Genomic DNA, 18,932 nt, shown 5'->3' on the forward strand with positions numbered 1-18,932 from the left:
TTCCGTTCTTTCTTACTTTCCTCCCTCACTTCCACCCCGTTTTCCTAGCAAGAAGGGGCCTTTGAAATGACCGAGTCCATCTCTTTCAGTTCGTAGTTAAAGAAATTACGTAGTGGTCAAAAAGGTAAAGTGAGTTGGCCAAGGTCAAGTCAGACCTCGTTCCACCTCAGCAACACAACATGAGACCCGCTTCCCATTTCTAGTGATGTTTCCAATGCAACACAAAGGCATTTCAATCCCACTCCGATTTCAATCGCAGGCAAAGAGAGAATGAGAAAGGAAACTGGTTTATTCCACAAAAACAACAAAAAACAGACCCAATAACCAGGGTGCCCCCACCCCAAAAGTAGGCAGGCTTTAAATGAAGGAATTGGCATTTCAGAGCTCATTAAATTTAATGACAAAAATCTAAAAGTTAAATTTCCATTTAAAAATGAAAGCTACACTCTGCAGTTTGGATTGATACCATTAAAATCAAGCTGAATCTGATAAATGGCCGGTCCGACTCTGCACCTCTCGGGGTTGCTCGAGAGCGGGCGTGGGCTCCAGCACCGGCCAGGTTGCCACCTCGCTGCGGAGACCAGCTGGACCGCGCAAGGGTACGAGCTCCGCGAGGTCTCAGATGAGGAAAGTGGGCCGCGCCCGGACACCCAGGGGAAGCTTCGATCCGAGTCCTGAGGAACCGGCGAGACCTGAATGCTCAGAGGGGAAATAACGAGCTCGTGGGGGACTAGCTGGGACAAAGGCCCAGGGATACTCGCAGTGGGGACCAAACATCTTCTAGAGCACCCAGTGGTCCCAAGGTACCCGGTCCCCTTAAGTTGGCGCTGGAGAGAAAAACTGGGATGGCAATCAAAGCGCCTAGAAAAAGGCCCGGGACGGATGGGCGTGGGGGCAAGTGAACATCGTTTTCCCGGGATGCGCGGTGGGATGGCAGCTCGGGCGGAGGCTCTGCACAGCCTCTAAAGCCTGGCAAGCTCCAGAGGAGAAAGATGCCAAATTAGGGCGCTGTCCGCTCTCTTGCTCGAGTGCCGCCGCTGGCTTCCCGGACGGCAGAGGAAATCGGATTCGAGAGGGTTCCCCTCTGGGAACCATCGCGCAGCGTGGGTGGGGCAGGTCTCCTCTCCCACCCTCACAAGGCCCTGCCCGAGCCGCCCCGCGTCCCCAGTAGTTTCCGGGAGCCTCCAGGCGTCTGACCCCACCGGATCCCTCCCTCCACACTGATTTCCTTGCTCGGGCTCCGGCGCTGGGGCCTCGGGGCGGGTCCCTGACGCCCGCACCTGCCCCCGGAGGCGGAGCGCGGCGGCGACAGTGCGGCCCCAGCCTCTGCCACCAGCCGCACGAGTCGCACGGCTCCTCGACACCCCCGCCCCCCAGCAGCCGGCGCACCTCCGCTCCGCCGCGCCCTCACTCCCTCCCTCTCCGCGCTGTCCGTCCGTCCCTTCGCCCGCTGCGAGCCGCAGCGCCTCGCACTTCTGACTCGAGTCTCGGTTGTGCTCGTTGTCGCCGCTGCGATCTGCTGTCCCGCGCCATGGAGCCGGCCGCGGGCAGCGAGCGCCGCAGCCCTCCGGGCCCCGCAGTCCCGCCACCGCCTCGGGGCCACGCGCCCTTGGCCGCCACCCCGGGTCCGCTGAGCTCCCCAGCGCAGGAACCGCTGCATCCCGAGGAGGGGCAACAGCTGCGGATCAGCCAGAGCGGCCAGTTCAGCGACGGTCTGGAAGATCGAGGTGAGCGCGCCCCGCCGGGGCCGTTTCCCCGGGTCCGGCCCCTTCCCCCGGCCGGGTGTGCGCGGTGAGGAGCCAGCCTCTTCCCACTCCGGGCGGGACGCCGGGCGCTCGGGGAGCGGAGCCGGGACTTCCCAGCAAAGAAGCGGAAAGCAGAAAGCGGCAGCCCCACCTCCCGCGGCTGGCGCCGCCTCGGCAGCCGCTCCTTCCCCGGAACCCGAGAACCCGCTGCCTCCTGGGGAAGCCCTCAGGGTCCCGCGCCCTCCTCTCGGCCAGTCCCTGACCCCTCCGGCGCCCACTGCAAAAGTTTGAGGGAGGCGGTGTTTTGCTTTCGGAGCCGAGCGCTCCCGGGGGACTGCGGGCCGCGCTCGATTCGGAGAGACCTGAGCTCTGTGCGTCCTTTTCCCCCGAACTCCGACCTCCACCAGCTTCCCGGAGAACTTGGCTCTGCGGGGTTAGCCTGGAGGGGTTCCTAGGCGGCCGCTGGCCGCATCTGCGACGGGAATTCGGGCGGCCCCCGACTCTAATTTACGGGGACCCAGTTTACCGTGGGTCGCTGCCCTGCTGTCTGGTGATGGGGGCAGAGGACTGGCACACTTGGGTTTGGGCCACCATCCTCTGGATGAATGCCACTGAAACTGGTGGTTCCTGGAGCGCACGTGTCCACCCCCTTCAGAATCGTTCCCAAGACACTGGCCTGGAAACCTTGCAAAGACCTGGAACCAGGTCTTTTTCCTGGGAGGCCAAACCCTTCCAGGACCAAACCCTTTCCGACCGACAGCTATGCCGCCTTTGAGTTGCGCGCACGAAATGGGAGAGACTCCCCCTGTTCATTCCCGTGTCTCTCCTCCTCCTACACCCCTCTTTGCCTCCCTCTCTCGTTTCCGTTAGGCTCGGAGCCTTGTTCTGGGCCACGTCTATACCTTTTCCTGCTTCTTGCTGAATCCAAATCTAAATCCAAATCGATCCGCTCAGAGAGAAAGACTGATTCTGCTAAAACCGGTTAGTGGCCGAAGCGGGATTCTTGCAGCCAGGCCCTTCAAGGGGAGCCGGCACATTGCCACCTCCACCCCCTTTTCTTGGAAGCCTTATTTTTTTGTTGGCTGTGGCGGATTTTTATAGTTTAGTCTTAGCAGGTTTCTGTCCTATTCTTAGTATCTCCTGTACATTTTTATTCCGGTTTAGTGTGCTGATGCACGATCTCTTTCCTCTTAGAAATTTTAAACTGTAGCCTGTGAAATAGAATGACATGGAAACGGCAATTCCCCGAGAATGGAGAATCGGCAGGGAGCTCGGCGAGAACTGGAGCCGCTCCAGTTGCAACGAGTTCCGCACCTACGTTGCAGTTTCTCCTCCTATTCTCACATAACTGGCTTGCTGACATCACAAGCACCCAACAAGGGCTATCGGTTTTATTATAGGTAGTGTTAATGATCTTTCCCTCTGCAACTCACATTTACAAATTTGGTGTTGAAGAAAAGACGGAACTCTGAGCTGAGCTTATTTTTGTAGCATTGCAGGTCATCTGTAAAAGCTGGCCTATTTCTCCCCACCCCACAAAATGATAGGAGGAAAAAAAAGTACTAGGGTGAGTTCATATTTAGCATCATTTTGTAGCTCGTGCTCAAGTGTAAAAAGCCCATCTGAATTCATTCTTAAGGTTATTTTTCACTGGTCTACAGAATTTCATTTTCCATTATATTATAGCATAAAAGCATTCACTGTTTCATAAACTGTTACTGTGCGAAAGCATTGTATACCACAGAGAGCCTCTGTTAGGATAAACCCTGTCTCCCAAAGAACCCACTGCCTGGTGGCAGGCATCGCTGAAAGTCAGTGTGACATTCTTTTGTTTGACCTATTCCTGCCAGCAAAGAGTTAGTGATAAATGAGTCATCTTTATTAAATAAATCAGGTTACCTGGGGAGGTTTATTATAATATTTTGTGCTTTTTCTTATGGGGCCCCATCTTTCCAATATTGATTATTGTATCCCTCGGGAATGGTTCGATTGCTGTTGCCTTCTTCCTGGTGGTGAGAAGACTTGGGGAGAAAGAAGCTTCAGCAGTTGCCTGCAGTGCATCTCCTCATCATGCTTGGCTTGCTTGCTTCTAAGGCCTAAGTACCTATAGGGGGTGTGTGGGGTGAGTACCCTGGATGTGTACCTATATTTGGCTTTCTCTCTTGTCTTAACTTCCTTCTGAGCTATCAGGACCCTGGTGGAACCTGTGTCTATCTTGCTTTATAATCTAGTGTTTTGGGAATTTGGAGGTATTTTTCCCCTTAGAAGTGATGTGAGCTGGTTCCCAAAACCTATCTAGCTCATGTCGATACTGCACTGCCATTTGGCTGAGCCTCATAGTTCAGGGAGCAAGAGCTCTGTGGTCCGAGACCTTTAGGGACTAAACACACACAAAATAGGCCAGATTTGTCGTGGGCATTTCCATCCTCTCCCTTTTAATACGTACTCTTCTCTCCACAAGTGTTTTCCCATTATTCTGCCCCCCGCCGTAGGGCCTCGCCTAGCCTTGAATGTACCATGCTTCAGCATTTCCCGCTACCTTCCCCTCAAATGACTATTCCCCTTCCTTCAGAGAATCCAAGCATGACTGACTCTATAGGAGAAAGCAATCAGAACTAGTTCATGCTAGCATGCAAGTGACTGAGGCCCTCAACGTCCCTGTATATATTTGCATCCCCCTCAAATAATAAGGTTTAAGCCGGTTCCTAATACAACCCTTTTGCTTATTATTGCCTGACCCAAATTACAAATGTGTGAAATCTGAATGAGATTAGAAATTTGAATGTGGAGGTCATTCCAATAGGAATGACCCAGCCCTGTGTGCAAATCTGTGGCCTGCCTTAGCTTCTGTGCTGCCTTTTTTCTACCTTTGAAGCACAGCTTCCTGAAAACTTCAGAAGTTCTCACATCTCTGTGGCTTGCAAGTGTGTATGCACCAATATGGGAGCAGAGGTAGAGAAGCACCTTGTGCAGCAGACCATTCATTTTTGAGCTGGGTCTTTGTTGGTAATTGGACTCCACTTCCCTTTGAGGAATGGAAGGTTCCATTCTTGGGATTGGCTATATTTTTGGAAAGGAAAACTAGTAGGAAATGAAAGTTGAATAGAAATGGGAAAGTTTCTCTGTTCTTGGACTGTCTTCCCCATTGCATTTACTCCAGTCTTTGAATTTAAAAAAAATCTCATGGGGGAGGCACACAAACGATCAGATCTGGGGAAGATCCACCAGTCCTATTGTGTTGAGAGGACCACGTGTCTCCTTAGCAGGGCAGTCCAGCCCATATGGGCCGTCATTCCCATCTCTCCCAGAGGAGTGCTGGCCCACTGCGGGGTGAGGTGTGTAGATTGGTTTGTGTGGCTCAGTCATAGTGTTGGGAGGATGACTTTGGAAGGAAAATGCCATGTGGCAGAATAGAAAACGCAGACCATTGCCTTTCTCTTAGAAAATTAAATCTGCTTCTGAAAGGAGCCTGTTTTTACCCCCAGTGGATAAACCTCTTGAGATTGTTGCTGTCAAAATACCTAGCAAATGAACTCCTTATTTGAGTTACGGCTTAAACGTTACAGCTTCAGTTCTGCTGAAAATCAATTGGCCAAGATGAAAGGAAGATTTTTACATCATTTGGGAAAAGGGAAATACATTATTAGGAGTGTGTGGGACCTGCTCATTCTAGGTTGTGGTTTTAATTGGACACAAGGGTGATTGCATTTGAAAATTAGAATGGGGGTGTTTTTCGGCAGCTAGGGAAGATGTAGACAAAGGGACAGAAAGAAGTAGACAAAGGGATTTTAATTGGAAATCCCTTGTACCTTGAGTAGAATTCGACAAGAGAGGCTTTGCTGTTTTCCATCCAAGTGCATTTCTTAAGGAATATTTGGGGGAGATTTTTAGTGAGATGATAGAGATGGTGTTTATATCAGCCTTTAGCAATCTCATCTGTCTTTTGATCCTATGTAAGTCTACAGGTTTCAATTATTTAAAAATCTCTGAGCTACGAACTGGACTCACTAAGCAACCTTCTCGATATTTCCTCTTGCTTTGCTCAGGACTTGTTCGGGATGCTTGAGTCTGGGCAGTAAATGGAACTGAGAAGTTTTAACAGGGTCCTTGTTATAATTTTTGAACAGGACACAGTTTTTGGCAACCAGAGGCTTGGCGTGGTGCCTAGTTGGTCTAATGGGATGACGCCTTTTACATGATTCGTAGGTGTAACATGTCACACACTGTACAGTATTTTACAAATGGTGCCTAAGCTTCGACTACCAATTTCTTCATTATTTGGAGTTGTTGTGATCAAGCTGCTCTACCTGCGAAAGGTATAGGATGGGTTGTTTAGCCAGGGATGGTGTCATAAGCTCCTTTTATGTAGAATGCTTGACTGAGGATTTGGTTCTCCATGCAACAAAGGATGCCATATGTGATCTATTTTCAAAGGAGAAGAAAAATAAATAAATCGGGATCTTACTGAAGATGTTTTAGTTTTCCACCCAAGGCAGTTGGAGCTTGGGCATTGCCTTGGAGTCATGAATTTCTGTTTTTGTCAAGGACTCTCAATGTTGAAAGAACAGGAGACAAAAATCAAACCTTTCTTACACATGGCCTATTTGGAAAGCTACCTCCAGTATTAGCAGTTTTACTCCACTTGAATATTCTGAGAATTTTTTAACATTCTTGGTACAAAGGGACAGATACGATAGAGCAGAAACAGGAGTGAAGAAAACTGGCATGTAATTTAGGTCAGGTGGCTGCTGGTGATGGTGGTGGTTAAAGAGACATGGTCCTTCTCCAATTGTCAGTGAGGGAGAAATGAGGGCATTTGTATTCCATGACTTATTGCTTCAGGCGCAATCCAGCCTACCAGTTGGGACTGTGCAGTTGGATCAATGCAAATCAATGTCCACAGCTGAGGAGTCTGAATGGCCAACTAAATGTGGGCTGTTGGTGCTGTTTTCCTACCTAAAGGGCCTTGTTAGAAGGAGCAGCACCTGTATGAGCCGAGCAAGTTACCACAGGGGCAGGGGGGGTGGCTGGGGTAATATGGCAGGTCAGGGAGTGGTGGGGTCTGCAGGGTCCCTATAAAGAAGACAGCTGCTGTTACCCTGCAGGAACTATGCCAGATATTGCCAGAGACTCTGATCTTTCAAGAGATGCCAGAAAGCCTGGTTTCCATGTGAACTCTCCTACTTGTTAAAACACATCGTGGCCCACGGGCTGTCAGTTTGCAACCCTTGGATAAGAAAGTGTAGCTCTGGCTGTGGGTTTCTTAATAAGGAAACATCTAACTTCCTTTTCTCCTTGTTTTTGTCAGGCTTACTAGAAAGCAGCACTCGTCTAAAACCTCACGAAGCTCAGAACTACAGAAAGAAGGCGTTGTGGGTCTCCTGGTTCTCCATTATTGTGACACTGGCTCTGGCGGTGGCCGCCTTTAGTGAGTATCCGGAATCTTGCTGATCGATATGTGCTGGGGTTGCCTGTTTCATTCTGACTCCTGTGGGGTGCACTTTTGCTTTTAGTTGACTATTATTGATGATGAAATTTTTTAAGATGGTTGGATAGTCAGGGTACTTATAAATTAGTAAAATGGCTTCTTTCCTCTGCAGAGGGAAGCGGTGGTTAAGATGAACAAATGGAGAGCCTTGTCTCTCATCGGTATGTGGGTTTGTGGAAGTAGATTCCAGCTGCCAGTGGAGTAGTGAAAATATTCTCCTGGTGGATGCCTTCAGCTTAGGCTGACATGTGACAAATACGTATTCGTGAGATTCGTATTTTGAGCCTAATGCAACCAGACAAGTGCAGTATTGTGGTACACCCTCTCCTTTTCCCTGATTGTATCTGTGAGGTTTGAAAAAAAATCACAGCACATGTTTTTATGAGAGAAAAATGAGAGGGTCCTCTCTCAAGTTTTCAGTGGCCACAGAAACAAAACCATTTATTAAATCAAGAAGAACTAAGACAATTGAACACTTTCTGCCTATGGATAATCTTGTTTGGAGTTAGGAAGCCGTATGACATGCGATTTCTCCGCTAACATTTGCAGCCTATAGAAATGTACATGTGCAATTTATTCTTATTAATCGTGCAGCGATTCATAAGCTTTCGCAATGGCATTCAGCTTCAGCTCAACCTTGGTAGAAACCATGGTGGTGGTGGTGGTGGTGGTGGTGTGTGTGTGTGTGTTTTAATGCGGGGGTCAGGGGAAGAGGAATGTATTTTGTGATTAGTTTATTACCTTAACAGAAAATCTATGAGCATATTGTGATAAGTATCATACACAAAGTGTCTCATATGACAACCCTCAGAGTAGGAGAAAAAAGGATGGTGTGCTGGAAGATAAGGCTCTGTGTGTGTTGTTTAAAATTCTACTCTTCGGTTAGGTCTGCTGCTGGAAGTTGGTGTTGTCTCCCAAGAGGGCATATTAGAATTTGACCAAATGCTCCAGGCAAAACTGGGCATGTATTACTTGAAGCAATTTATATTAGAAAAGTGGTACCACATCTTGGCTCTCAAAAAAAGCCAAATATTTAGTTGCAGAGGGTAATGCATTTCAGGGTATCAACATTTACCAGTGAGCCAGAAATCTAATCAAGAGGAATTCTAATTCCTGAAAATAGCTGCTCCTTCCTCTTTCCTCCTCCTCCTTTTTTTTTTTTTTTTTTTTTTTAATGCTGAAACAAGAATAACAAGCCCGATTGATGTCCCTGGAGGATAATTTGGTTGTGGTGGCTGTTGTCGGTTCCGCATCAGACACCATAATTTACATATGTAAGGAAAGAGGAATGAGATGAAGGGAGGTGATTCACAAACTGCACAGCAGTCACTCAGATGTGTCCCTGTGTGCCTAATAGAGCTGTTGCTCCTTTATCATGTGGGTGTTTGAATGGGGGATTTGAATGTGAAGAAATATCGAGCAAGTCTTTCCTTTGGGAGAATAATGTTACATTTGGTGTATTTAATCTCAAAATAGGGAAAAATTATGAGGAAATTTTCATTTCATTTGTTATACCTGATCAGTTGGGTTATCTTGAAAATTTTGTTCTCCTTCCTTTAATAGGAAAAGACTGTTGCATGATGCATGTAGAATTAGAATGGTGCTTTGTGAAAGGGTTTTTTTTTTCTTTTTAAAATGATTTTACCCCTTTATTGTAGTAAGTGTGGTTGACAAAAGAATGTCCAGCCTAAGAAGAAGTCTTATAAGAGTTTATTTGAGCCAAACTGATAAGAGTTTATTTAAGCCAAACTGACAATTGCCAGGAAGCGAAATCTCAACAGATTCAGAAAATGCTCCTGGAAGGGCAGTTTTACAGTTTATTTTGTACATTAGAATCAGAGGAGACATGGTGGGGGGTGGTTACATGAAATCCATTGGTGGTAGATTGAGGGAGTGGGAGAAAACAAAGCAGGGAAATCTCTGAGACTGGATAAAAAGTAAAACTGAGGCACACACTTGTTTTACATTGCTGAGTACAGGATAGTTAACAAGTAATGGTATGTGGGCAACAAGATAACAGTGAGGGGTTCTGTGATCTCCTGCTCTAGTGGGAGGTTGTGTCCTAAGGGGTCTGGAAAAGGAGATTACTTTGATATTTCAAAGGATATCTTCGATGCAAAAATATAGTAGGCTCACGTAAGGCGTAAAGATGGACTTTTGTCAAGAAAGCTACAGGTCTAGGACAAGCCTACCTATCCACCACGACTGTCTTTCAGTTAGGAATTTTTATGTTCAGACCATCCAGTGTGGTTACTTTCAGTCTCTGAGTTTGTAGGGCCCGCTGTTCAGGCCTCCCCTGAGCTTATCAGTTTTGGTATGTGGCCCCTTTTGTGCCCATGGTGTTTAAGTCAAATCCTCTAACTTCTTGACTATACAATGTTGACATTGGCATGTGATATCATGATCTTAGTTGTTTTTGGTAATGCATTCATTTTGTTCCCAAGTTGCTTTCAACTTGTTTTGGTTTAATTAAACCAAAAAATGTAGGTGTACTATATTCCCCCACTGTAACTACCGTGTTTCCCCGAAAGTAAGACCTAGCCAGACAATCAGCTCTAATGTGTCTTTTAGAGCAAAAATTAACATAAGACCCGGTCTTATTTTACTATATTACATTACAATACATTATAATATAATACGTTATATTATATTTTACTTATTTTACTATAAGACCGGGTCTTATGTAATATAATATAATGTAATGTAATATAATATAATACAATATAATAAATATAATATAATATAATATAATATAATATAATATAATATAATACTGGGTTTTATTTTACTATAGGACCGGGTCTTATGTAATATAATATAATATAAGACCATATCTTATATTAACTTTTGCTCCAAAAGACGCATTAGAGCTGATTGTCTGGCTAGGTCTTATTTTCAGGGACACACGGTATATAGAGTAGCTTTATTTTGTGTGTGTGTGTGTGTGTGTGTGTGTGTGTGTGTGTGTGTTTCATATTTTAAATCCTTGGGGTGGTCTCTGGTTGTGTTGTTAGGATTGTTGGTTTTACCCTTTAGTTTCCTATATGTATTTGTAATATGAAATATTTAAAATCCTTTCTAGAGCATCATTTACATGTCGACACACTTTTATGAAATACTTTTCATAGTTTTGAATGGAAAGAAAATAAGGATTAAGCAATATAAACTGACTTTTGAAGTTATGTTTAAATTATGATCTAAAGGAAAATTGTATGCTTCAGAAGTGTCAGAAGGAGACCCAGTCAGTCATCTTCTCCAAGGTGGTGGTTGACAGAAAGGTGGGATGAAATGGAGTAGTCTGTTCTATCCAATAAATTGGTCAGTTTGACTCATATTTTTTTTTAAAGAGAATCGCTATGGAATTACCACATGTGATGTTTGAGATGGCAGAGAAGTCTTTGTGATGTATGAATATTTTCTTTGTGCCAGGATTGTGTCTCGTGAGACCGAAGAATGGAAGCACAGACCAAGGAGAGGCAAGGAGTTGTGAAACAGGACAGTTTATTAAAAGTAAAGAGAAAAGAGTTGCAGCTATTGGAATGAGAGCAAAGGCTCTAGTATTTATATCTTCCCTTGCCTGCTTAGAGAAGGGGGCTGGCGCCTCCTAATGGAATTCGTCTATCAGGTTTGTCCTGTTTGCCCACCGTAATGGGATTAGCGAACCCATTCCTATGTATCAGATCTGCTCCTTTGTCCGGCTAAAAGGGATTTATGCGATAATTTATTAACTTCAAGGCGCATTCTCATATCTTTGTCCTGGAGTGAAGGAGTCATTCTAGAACCAGGTGTTTCAGGATATGGCTGCCTTTTGTTTATCCCACCAGGAACCTTCCTGTCTGGCTAACAACATGCCAGCTAACCTGTCTCATTTGGAGTGTGTGTGTGTGTGTGTGTGTGTATGTTGGCAGTGGAGGTGGTAATCGTGGTGAAGAGGAGACCACATTTATCTTCATGTCTTCTTGCCACAGCTGGATGGTTTGCCATCTCTGGGGGCAGGAAGAGCATACAGTACTCAAGATTGTTAAATGAATTAACTGAGAGATGTTTAAAAAAACCTTTTTTCTTAGGTAGGTGGAAGGAAAATATTTCTTATAAAAAAATTTCTTGGGAATAAATTTCATCAAAAGTTTTGTGTAGATACTGTTGACGAACCACAATATGTGAGTCTGTCCACCTGCGAGCACTGGCCAAGAGAAGATGAATGAGCAAGAGTTTACAGTGGAGAGAGGAATTTACTGGCATTGACATCAGTCGAAGTTCAAGTGAGCTCCTGCTCTAAAAGACCTCACCCCACTCCCAATGGCCGGTAACCAATAGGTAATACCGTGTTTCCCCAAAAATAAGACCTACTCCGAAAATAAGCCCCAGTTAAGATCTCAGCCAGATGGATGCATTTAGTACTCTATGACGATGTTCCAGAAGAAGATGACATGACTGTAATTGAATAAATGTAGATTGTTGTACATGAAAAAAATAAGACATCCCCTGAAAATAAACCCTAATGGAGCAAAAATTAATGTAAGACCCGGTGTTATTTTTGGGGAAATACGGTATAGGGCAAAATCGCGAGACACTTGTGGATGAGGGACTTGGGGTCATGTTAGGTGCTGACTCGTCGAAGGTAAGGTAAGGGTTGTAAATGATTCCTTCAGGTCTTGAAGACAGCTCTGGTGTCAGCTCCAGCATCCCTCTGTCTGGTTTCATGGAGAGGTAGCTGAGGAGGTCATTTGGCCTCAGGGCTTAAGAGCTGCCAGAGGCTTAAAACTTGTAACCATTCATCTGGACCCGGCTATTGTCTTCTGCTGTCTCAGGGGTCAGGAGTTATCAAGGGGAAAAGGCTAAGGTCTATAAAATGTGCAGAAGAAAAAAGGATCTTTAAAACTAAGGCTACAAAGCAAGTCAAAATTATGAGGACCCTCGGTTTCAATACCAGGCTTAGGTCTCATTTATTTATCTCATTTATTATAAACAACTGAAATATTTTTGAGACAGTTGGATCATCCTTATGGTTGTTCTCTTGCTAGGGGCAGTGTCTTGGAGCTGCAGCTGCTGGGGTCAGTCAGAATGCCTGTCTTTACTCCTCACCTGCCATTTTCTGTTTAATCATAGATGCTGATTTTAGCTGAACAGGTTCTGAAGAAATGCTGTTGTCTCTTTTGTGTTTGGAAATGAGAATTATGGATATGTGTAAGTTTTGGGGACACCTCTTTCCAGTCAGCTAGAAGGATTTTGTATTTCAACATAGTATATACATTGCAAATAAAGGCTGTTACCTTTCACTTCGTACAAGCTTCCAGGTAATCAGATATGTTGTGTTTTCTCAAATTAGTAGTTTCCAGAAGAGCTAATGGAAAAACTAGCTTTGGTCAGTATTACTTGAGTTGTCTGTGATAAATCAGTTTTGTATGTAACTATGGTTGACATTCACATATCTAGTATGATTCACATATCTAGTATAATTCGAAAAATTAGGTGAACTTGCAAAGTTTGTGACTTGGAAGTATTTTGAAAGGAATATGAACAATTTTTGATATGACTTGGTAATATAGTGATTTTTGGACCTGTCCAAATGCTGATTTAAAACCAGATGGTAATACATTTTGAATATCTCAGAGAGAGCCCTAGTTTGATTTTAAAATTGCTTCTGTTTATAATTGGTAGACAGCATGGAAAATGGCAATCCTGTTATGAACAAACCTTAAAATAATATGTTTTAATAATGAGGCTAGAAAGAGAACAGAAGTTCTGTTTCAACACTCAGGTTTTTGACATCATTAATGTCTTAGAATGAATTAGGAAAATGCATTCTGGCTCCTTTTGAGGTTTGAATGAGTATGTAGGGAGGAAAATTTTCCTTTACCCTTCAAGATTCTTCTGGCTGGTCTAATAATCACATTGACATAAGACAGATTAGCAGGAGAAAAACAAATTAAAATTTAATAACATGAATAACTCCTGTATACATGGGAGAGACCCAGGAACACTGAGTTCAGAAGCCATCACCTAAAATACTACCTTCAGCTAAAGCAAAAGAAGGTGTTGGGGGTGGGGAATCAGTCTTGGGAGGTGACCAGGAAAAGCACGGTAAACAAGGATAACGTTGTTTGCAGATTTAATTCTAAGCCTTCTCTATTGGTTACAGTTTTTAGAAACTTAGATATCCTCTTTTTGTCCTTGTACAGTGAGGGAAACACCCTTACAAATGGAGATTTCCCGTGTGAATGTAAATGTCCTTTACAGAGGGTCACTTCTTTCTACTTGGTTTTCAGAGCTTCTGGGACGTCGGGTGTTTCTTAAAATTAACCAGCTTAAAATAATCAATATCCCAGAGAGGCATATTTGGGGTTAGCAAACTCAGCTCCCCTCAAATGCGAGTTAATTTTTAGGCACTCAGTACATGTTCTGTGGGAAATGAAGATATATTTGAAATATCCTCAGGGGGAAATCCTTTCCCTAAGATACAAAGCTCTATTAAAAAAAAAAAGTGCTCCAAGATCTTAAAAAAAGCTCATTCAAAAATGTAGTGAATTAGAAGTCTTAAGAATTAGAAAGTTTCTGAAAGGAGTGATTTTATATTTGGAAATTTTAAAATAATATAGTTGATTTTAGTGTAAACTCTTGAGTCTTAAAAATGGTAGAATGAGTGTACTTATTGTTTTTATTTTTAAATTGTGAGTCTAAGAGTTGAGAAATAGGTCAAATAAAATTACACGACTCTTCTGTAAAATCAGCAAAACATGTCTGGAAGCTTTCTTAGGTATTCTTTCAACCGACACACTGTGACATGGAAAGGGCTACGACCTGTCAGAGGCCTTCTGGTGCCGAGTGACATCTAAATAGTTACAGTGGCCCAACAGGTCCAGCCTGACCCGGCCTTTGTGCTTTTTTCTCTGACACCAAAACTTCTCTGGACTGGAACTCATGTCCTCTGGACATGCCCATTTTCTCGTGGATCTCCCCATGGCTGACGCCTACAAGACGCCTCACCAACCGCATGAACTCATCCCCTCAGCATAGTTTTATCCATAGCACTGTTTTCTTCATCACAGTTTTCCCCTTTGTGGCGCCATTAGATGATGAGATATGTGAGGCCCATGTCCCTAAGACTCTACCCCTGAAATATTTCCGTGAACCAAAGATGTAAATGTGCCACTTACATTCTGCTTGTAGAATGATCCTTTGTGCAGTTTGTTGGTCTTGTATTTATTTTTATGGATAAAAGCAGTGTATCTCTATTATAAAAATTGATGAGATCAAAGGTACATAGTGTAGATCTCTGTCCCATCCTAAACTCTCTCCCCCGGTTCTTTCTCCCCGTGGACAAACTCTGTTGCCAGTGTCTCTTGTATCCTCTTCTAGACACTGTCTGCGCAGGTACGAGCCCAGGTGTGGTGCCTGCGTACACCTTCCGGTTGCTACTTCTGTTAGATATGGTGTCCTTTCCTGGCTGGTCTTTCAAATCGCATGGGACTCTAAGCAAGCTACTGCTTTCACAGTTTCATATAAAGTGTAGAGAACCTTCAGGAACAATCTCCCAGCCACTGCCTGCGGCTGCTGAACTGGGTGACATGATGGAGGGGATGTGGGCAGAAGTTTGTGAGCCACATCCTGGGGTGTTGAGTGGGATAGCTTGCTCCCTGTCAGTGTGCTGGGTGAATGATAACTATGGATGCTGCTTCTGAGACGTGGAAACCAGGGGGGAGGAACTGGCTGAACTGTGTGGTTGGGGAACCTCATCCTGACAGTACTCCCTGCCCCTGGGTTCCTCCTTCATACCCTCGTGGTCCTGTCACCAAACATTCTGTGCTGGTCACCCCCAGCCCTGCACTGCTAGCTTACTGACGGAATGAATACCGAGTAGTATTTTACTTAGGCCCGTTTGCTTCCTGGTCTTGGTATCTCCCAGCTGACTGCCACTCTAGTCTGTAAATGCTCCTTGTACTTCCCCAAATGCTGCATCCTGTTCTCTGCCCCCAAACCCAGGCCCCTGCTCTGCCCTTGACCTCACATGCCCTTTATTCCTGACCCCACCTTTTTTTTTCTAGCTAAATTTCACTTACCCCTCAAAACTGAAATGAAAGATCACTTCCAGTCAGCACTCGCTGGCCCTCCAGGCTGATTTAAATGCCCTTTGTTCCCGTAGCCCCCCGTGGGTACCTATCAATCAGAAACTTGACACATAATACTTAAATCGTTGCATTATTGCTCTTTGCACTAATATACACTCCGAAAAGGAAGGACCCCTATTTTCTCCAGTCTGTATTCTCAGCCACTAACTCAGATAGTGGTTTGACTAGAGGAATTTTGGCCATTTCTGAGCTGAGGCCATCATGGCTGCAGCAGGTTGAGAATGTGTGTTTCCAGGTAAAGATCCCAGACAAAGGAGTAACAGCTTTTTCAAGTGGATGGAAATAAGAGGGAAAGCTGCAACGGGGATATCTTTGACTTTGTAAAAAGCCGGGATGGAAGGGCCTGTTCGCTCCCCTCTCTTCCCACTCGCCTGCTCTCCAGGGTTTTACTGATGCACTGGCTTGGTGCTGTTAGGAGAGCACAGCCTCCTGAGTCCCTACCTCACAATGAGCGGCTGTTTCTAGCTGGAGTGGAGGAGGGGTCTCAGCAGCTGCTTGCGTGCTCTGCCTCCCTTCTCACTGCATTCTGCACACAGCATTTAATTAAAAGTGTGGCCAGAGCGCATTAGCACAGGGGTGTCCTTGTCACACAGCCATGGCAGTGGCTCAGGGGAGCTAGGCAGTGAGCCCCAGCTGGACTCATCTCCTGAGGCCTGCAGGCCCTGGCCCCTCCCTGAATGGAACTTGAACTCTGCTGAGAAACATGCCTGTGCCTTGTGGGAAATTTGTGAGGGCTTCTCCTATTGCTGTCTCTTTCCAGTTGTATCTGTTAGCCAGTTGGACAAGAAGGGCTTTTCTGGGCTGCTTGTCTTCCAGGCCTGTGATTTGGTCCTGTGGGAACTGGCCTCCGAAAGTGAATTTCTGATGTAGCTGTTTTCTGACAAGAGGTTATTTTCTGGTGCCCTGTGCTGAGAGGTGAAGGGTAGGCGTACTGAGATTGGAAAGTAACAGATGAAGCCAGAGGGAGGGAGAGAACCCTCTTCCCCCAATAAAGGAAACTGTTCCTCACTTTTTGTTGTTTTCTGTGCCTGATGGCCCACCCTTCCTTCTTTCCAGCTAGTAAATGTTTCTGTAATCATTGGTGAATGCCTGTTGGTAAAGGGCAGACTGGATACCACAGAGGGCATACCACAGAGGGAAGTGGAGCAGTCTGTCCTCTTGAAGAGCTCTGGTCTTATGGGAAGGGGAACTCTAGAGATTTCAGAGCAAGTGGTAGGGCAGCGAGATAGGTAGGTAACCTGACTCACACCACCCAACCTCCGGCATCACTGATCTGTTAGAGATAGGACAGCCTGCAGTCCGCAGCCTCCCCGATCCCCCTTAAAAAAAAAAGAATGAGATGAAAATCAAAGCTATTAATGCAAAAATTAAGGCTGACCTGGGATGGGAGTGTAGGAAGGTGGCTGGTCTCCGAACAAGGGGCCTGGGTTGTGATAGCCACACTGGGAGGGAAAATGGCTTCAGAAGCTTGCTATGGCGGCCATAGCAAAGTACTACAGCCTGGGCGCTTAAACAAAAGAAATTAATTTTCCCACAGTTTTGGAGGCTGGAGTCCAAGATCAAGGTGTTTGTAGGGTCGGTTTCATTTTGAGGCCTCCCTCCTTGGCTTGTGGATGGCCATCTTCTCCCTGTGTTTTCACGTGGTCTTCCCTCTATCGGTACCTAATCTCCTCTTCTTATAAGGACACCAGTCATATTGGATCAGGGCCCACCCTTGTGAGCTCATTGTAACTTAATTACCTCTTCAATGATCCCACTCCAAATACAATCACACTCTGCGGTACTGGGGGTTAGGTTTTCGACATAATGCATTTCAGGGCGTTCATACATGTTCATCACATGACAACGGCCTTGGCCAGCACCAGGCAGGTGGAGGAAACTAAGATCTCAGAACAACGTAAATGCACTAGAGGACTTTACCTTTAATGAATGGGTGGACCAGAAAAAACCTACCTACCAGCCCAGGAAGAATGAGGAATCTTTGTTTTTCTCAGCATAGCTGTGTGTGGAGTGAGGGTGGAGGAGTCTTCCGTTAGAAATCACAACCATGAGACTGACTTCATATAAATTTGTGTTTGGAATTTTCAAGGTTGATATCCTTGGAAAGAGACTCTGAGATTCACTGCAAGAGGTTTTATTGCCGGGGCGTGGGCTGGAGGAGGCTGTCAGTAATAATCCACGAGAGGGAGCAGGGGAAGCACGATTGGACAGAGGGAGAAGTTGAACTTCAGTGCTGTTGCCTGGGAGGCTTGTCTCATAGGGATTTGGAAGGTAGGATAGGCCTTCAGAATTGTGCAATTGAAGCAAGGGGGCCAGAACAGTCATTGATGTGGGTTGCCCCAAGGAGAGGTGTAACCTTGGTAGGGGGAGCTTCCCTCAGTAGAGGGCAGTTCCAGGAGAGGGATGAAGCTGGAGCCACCAGCAGCCTTCCTAGCAGGGAGGAGAATTAGTGCCCAGGTCATAGGGAGGCTCTATGAGACAGCATGGCATCCACTCTAAGAGTTTATACACCCCACGTAGCCTAGGAACCCTCAAGTTGAGATATTTACATGGGTGTGGCTTGATGGTGAAGTACCCCTGGAGTACCTGAAAGAAACACATGAAGAACTTCAGCTATGGCCTAGCAGGCATCCCATGGGTGGAGCTCCCCCAACGATGAACTCACAATCCAACATTAGAAAGCTCCCAGGACAAGGGTCCACCATAGCTGAGAGGCATACGAGCAGCATGATTAGAACTCAAATTCAACATAAAAGAATTACCTGACAAAATCTGTACAATAAGTATGTTTAATATGAGTAGATAATCAGAAAGAAATCAAACACATGAAAGGCAAAGACACTGAAAAGAGCAACTGGAAAATAAATAAACAAACATTTGCTATTTTTATTGAAGCTATAACATGGATGTAGTTTTTAAAAAGTTAAGAACTGGGGCTGGCTTGGGGGCTCAGGCGGTTAGAGCTCCATGCTCCTAACTCCGAAGGCTGCCGGTTGGATTCCCACATGGGCCAGTGGGCTCTCAACCACAAGGTTGCCGGTTCAATTCCTCGAGTCCTGCAAGGGATGGTGGGCTCCGCCCCCTGCAACTAAGATTGAACAGGCACCTTGAGCTGAGCTGCTGCTGAGCTTCCAGATGGCTCAGTTGGTTGGAGCTTGTCGTCTCAACCACAAGGTTGCCGGTTCGACTCCCACAAGGGATGGTGGGCTGTGCCCCCTGCAACTAGCAACGGCAACTGGACCTGGAGCTGAGCTGCGCCCTCCACAACTAAGACTGAAAGGACAACAACTTGACTTGGAAAAAAAGTCCTGGAAGTACACACTGTTCCCCAATAAAGTCCTGTACCCCTTCCCCAATAAAAAAATCTTAAAAAAAAAAAAAAGTTAAGAACTACGGCAACTTCCCATGCTCTCTGTGTTTCTCCCTCATTCCTCTCCCAGCAACCACTTCACCTCTTCTAGTTGAATCTTGTATTTACTTATATATGTATAAATAAAAGGCTCCTAGTGCTATTTCTTATTTTTTTTGTTTTTTCAAGTTTAGGCATCATTTGTTGACTTTACACTGTGA

The 18,932-nt window shown here is 45.4% G+C and overlaps 1 protein-coding gene across 1 annotated transcript in view; it reads left to right on the forward strand.

Moving 5' to 3' along the window:
- Nucleotides 1-395: 395 nt before the first annotated feature.
- Nucleotides 396-18,932, forward strand: part of TMEM163 (transmembrane protein 163) — a 211,502-nt gene continuing 192,965 nt past the window's right edge. Inside the window, exons 1-2 of the mRNA XM_033112420.1 lie at nt 396-1,727; nt 7,054-7,173. Of these exons, the coding sequence (XP_032968311.1) occupies nt 1,532-1,727; nt 7,054-7,173 (316 nt within the window). The 5' untranslated portion in view covers nt 396-1,531. The remainder of the gene's footprint in view (nt 1,728-7,053; nt 7,174-18,932) is intronic.

The sequence above is a fragment of the Rhinolophus ferrumequinum genome, chromosome 8 (assembly GCF_004115265.2).
Source record: "Rhinolophus ferrumequinum isolate MPI-CBG mRhiFer1 chromosome 8, mRhiFer1_v1.p, whole genome shotgun sequence".
NCBI lineage: Eukaryota > Metazoa > Chordata > Mammalia > Chiroptera > Rhinolophidae > Rhinolophus > Rhinolophus ferrumequinum.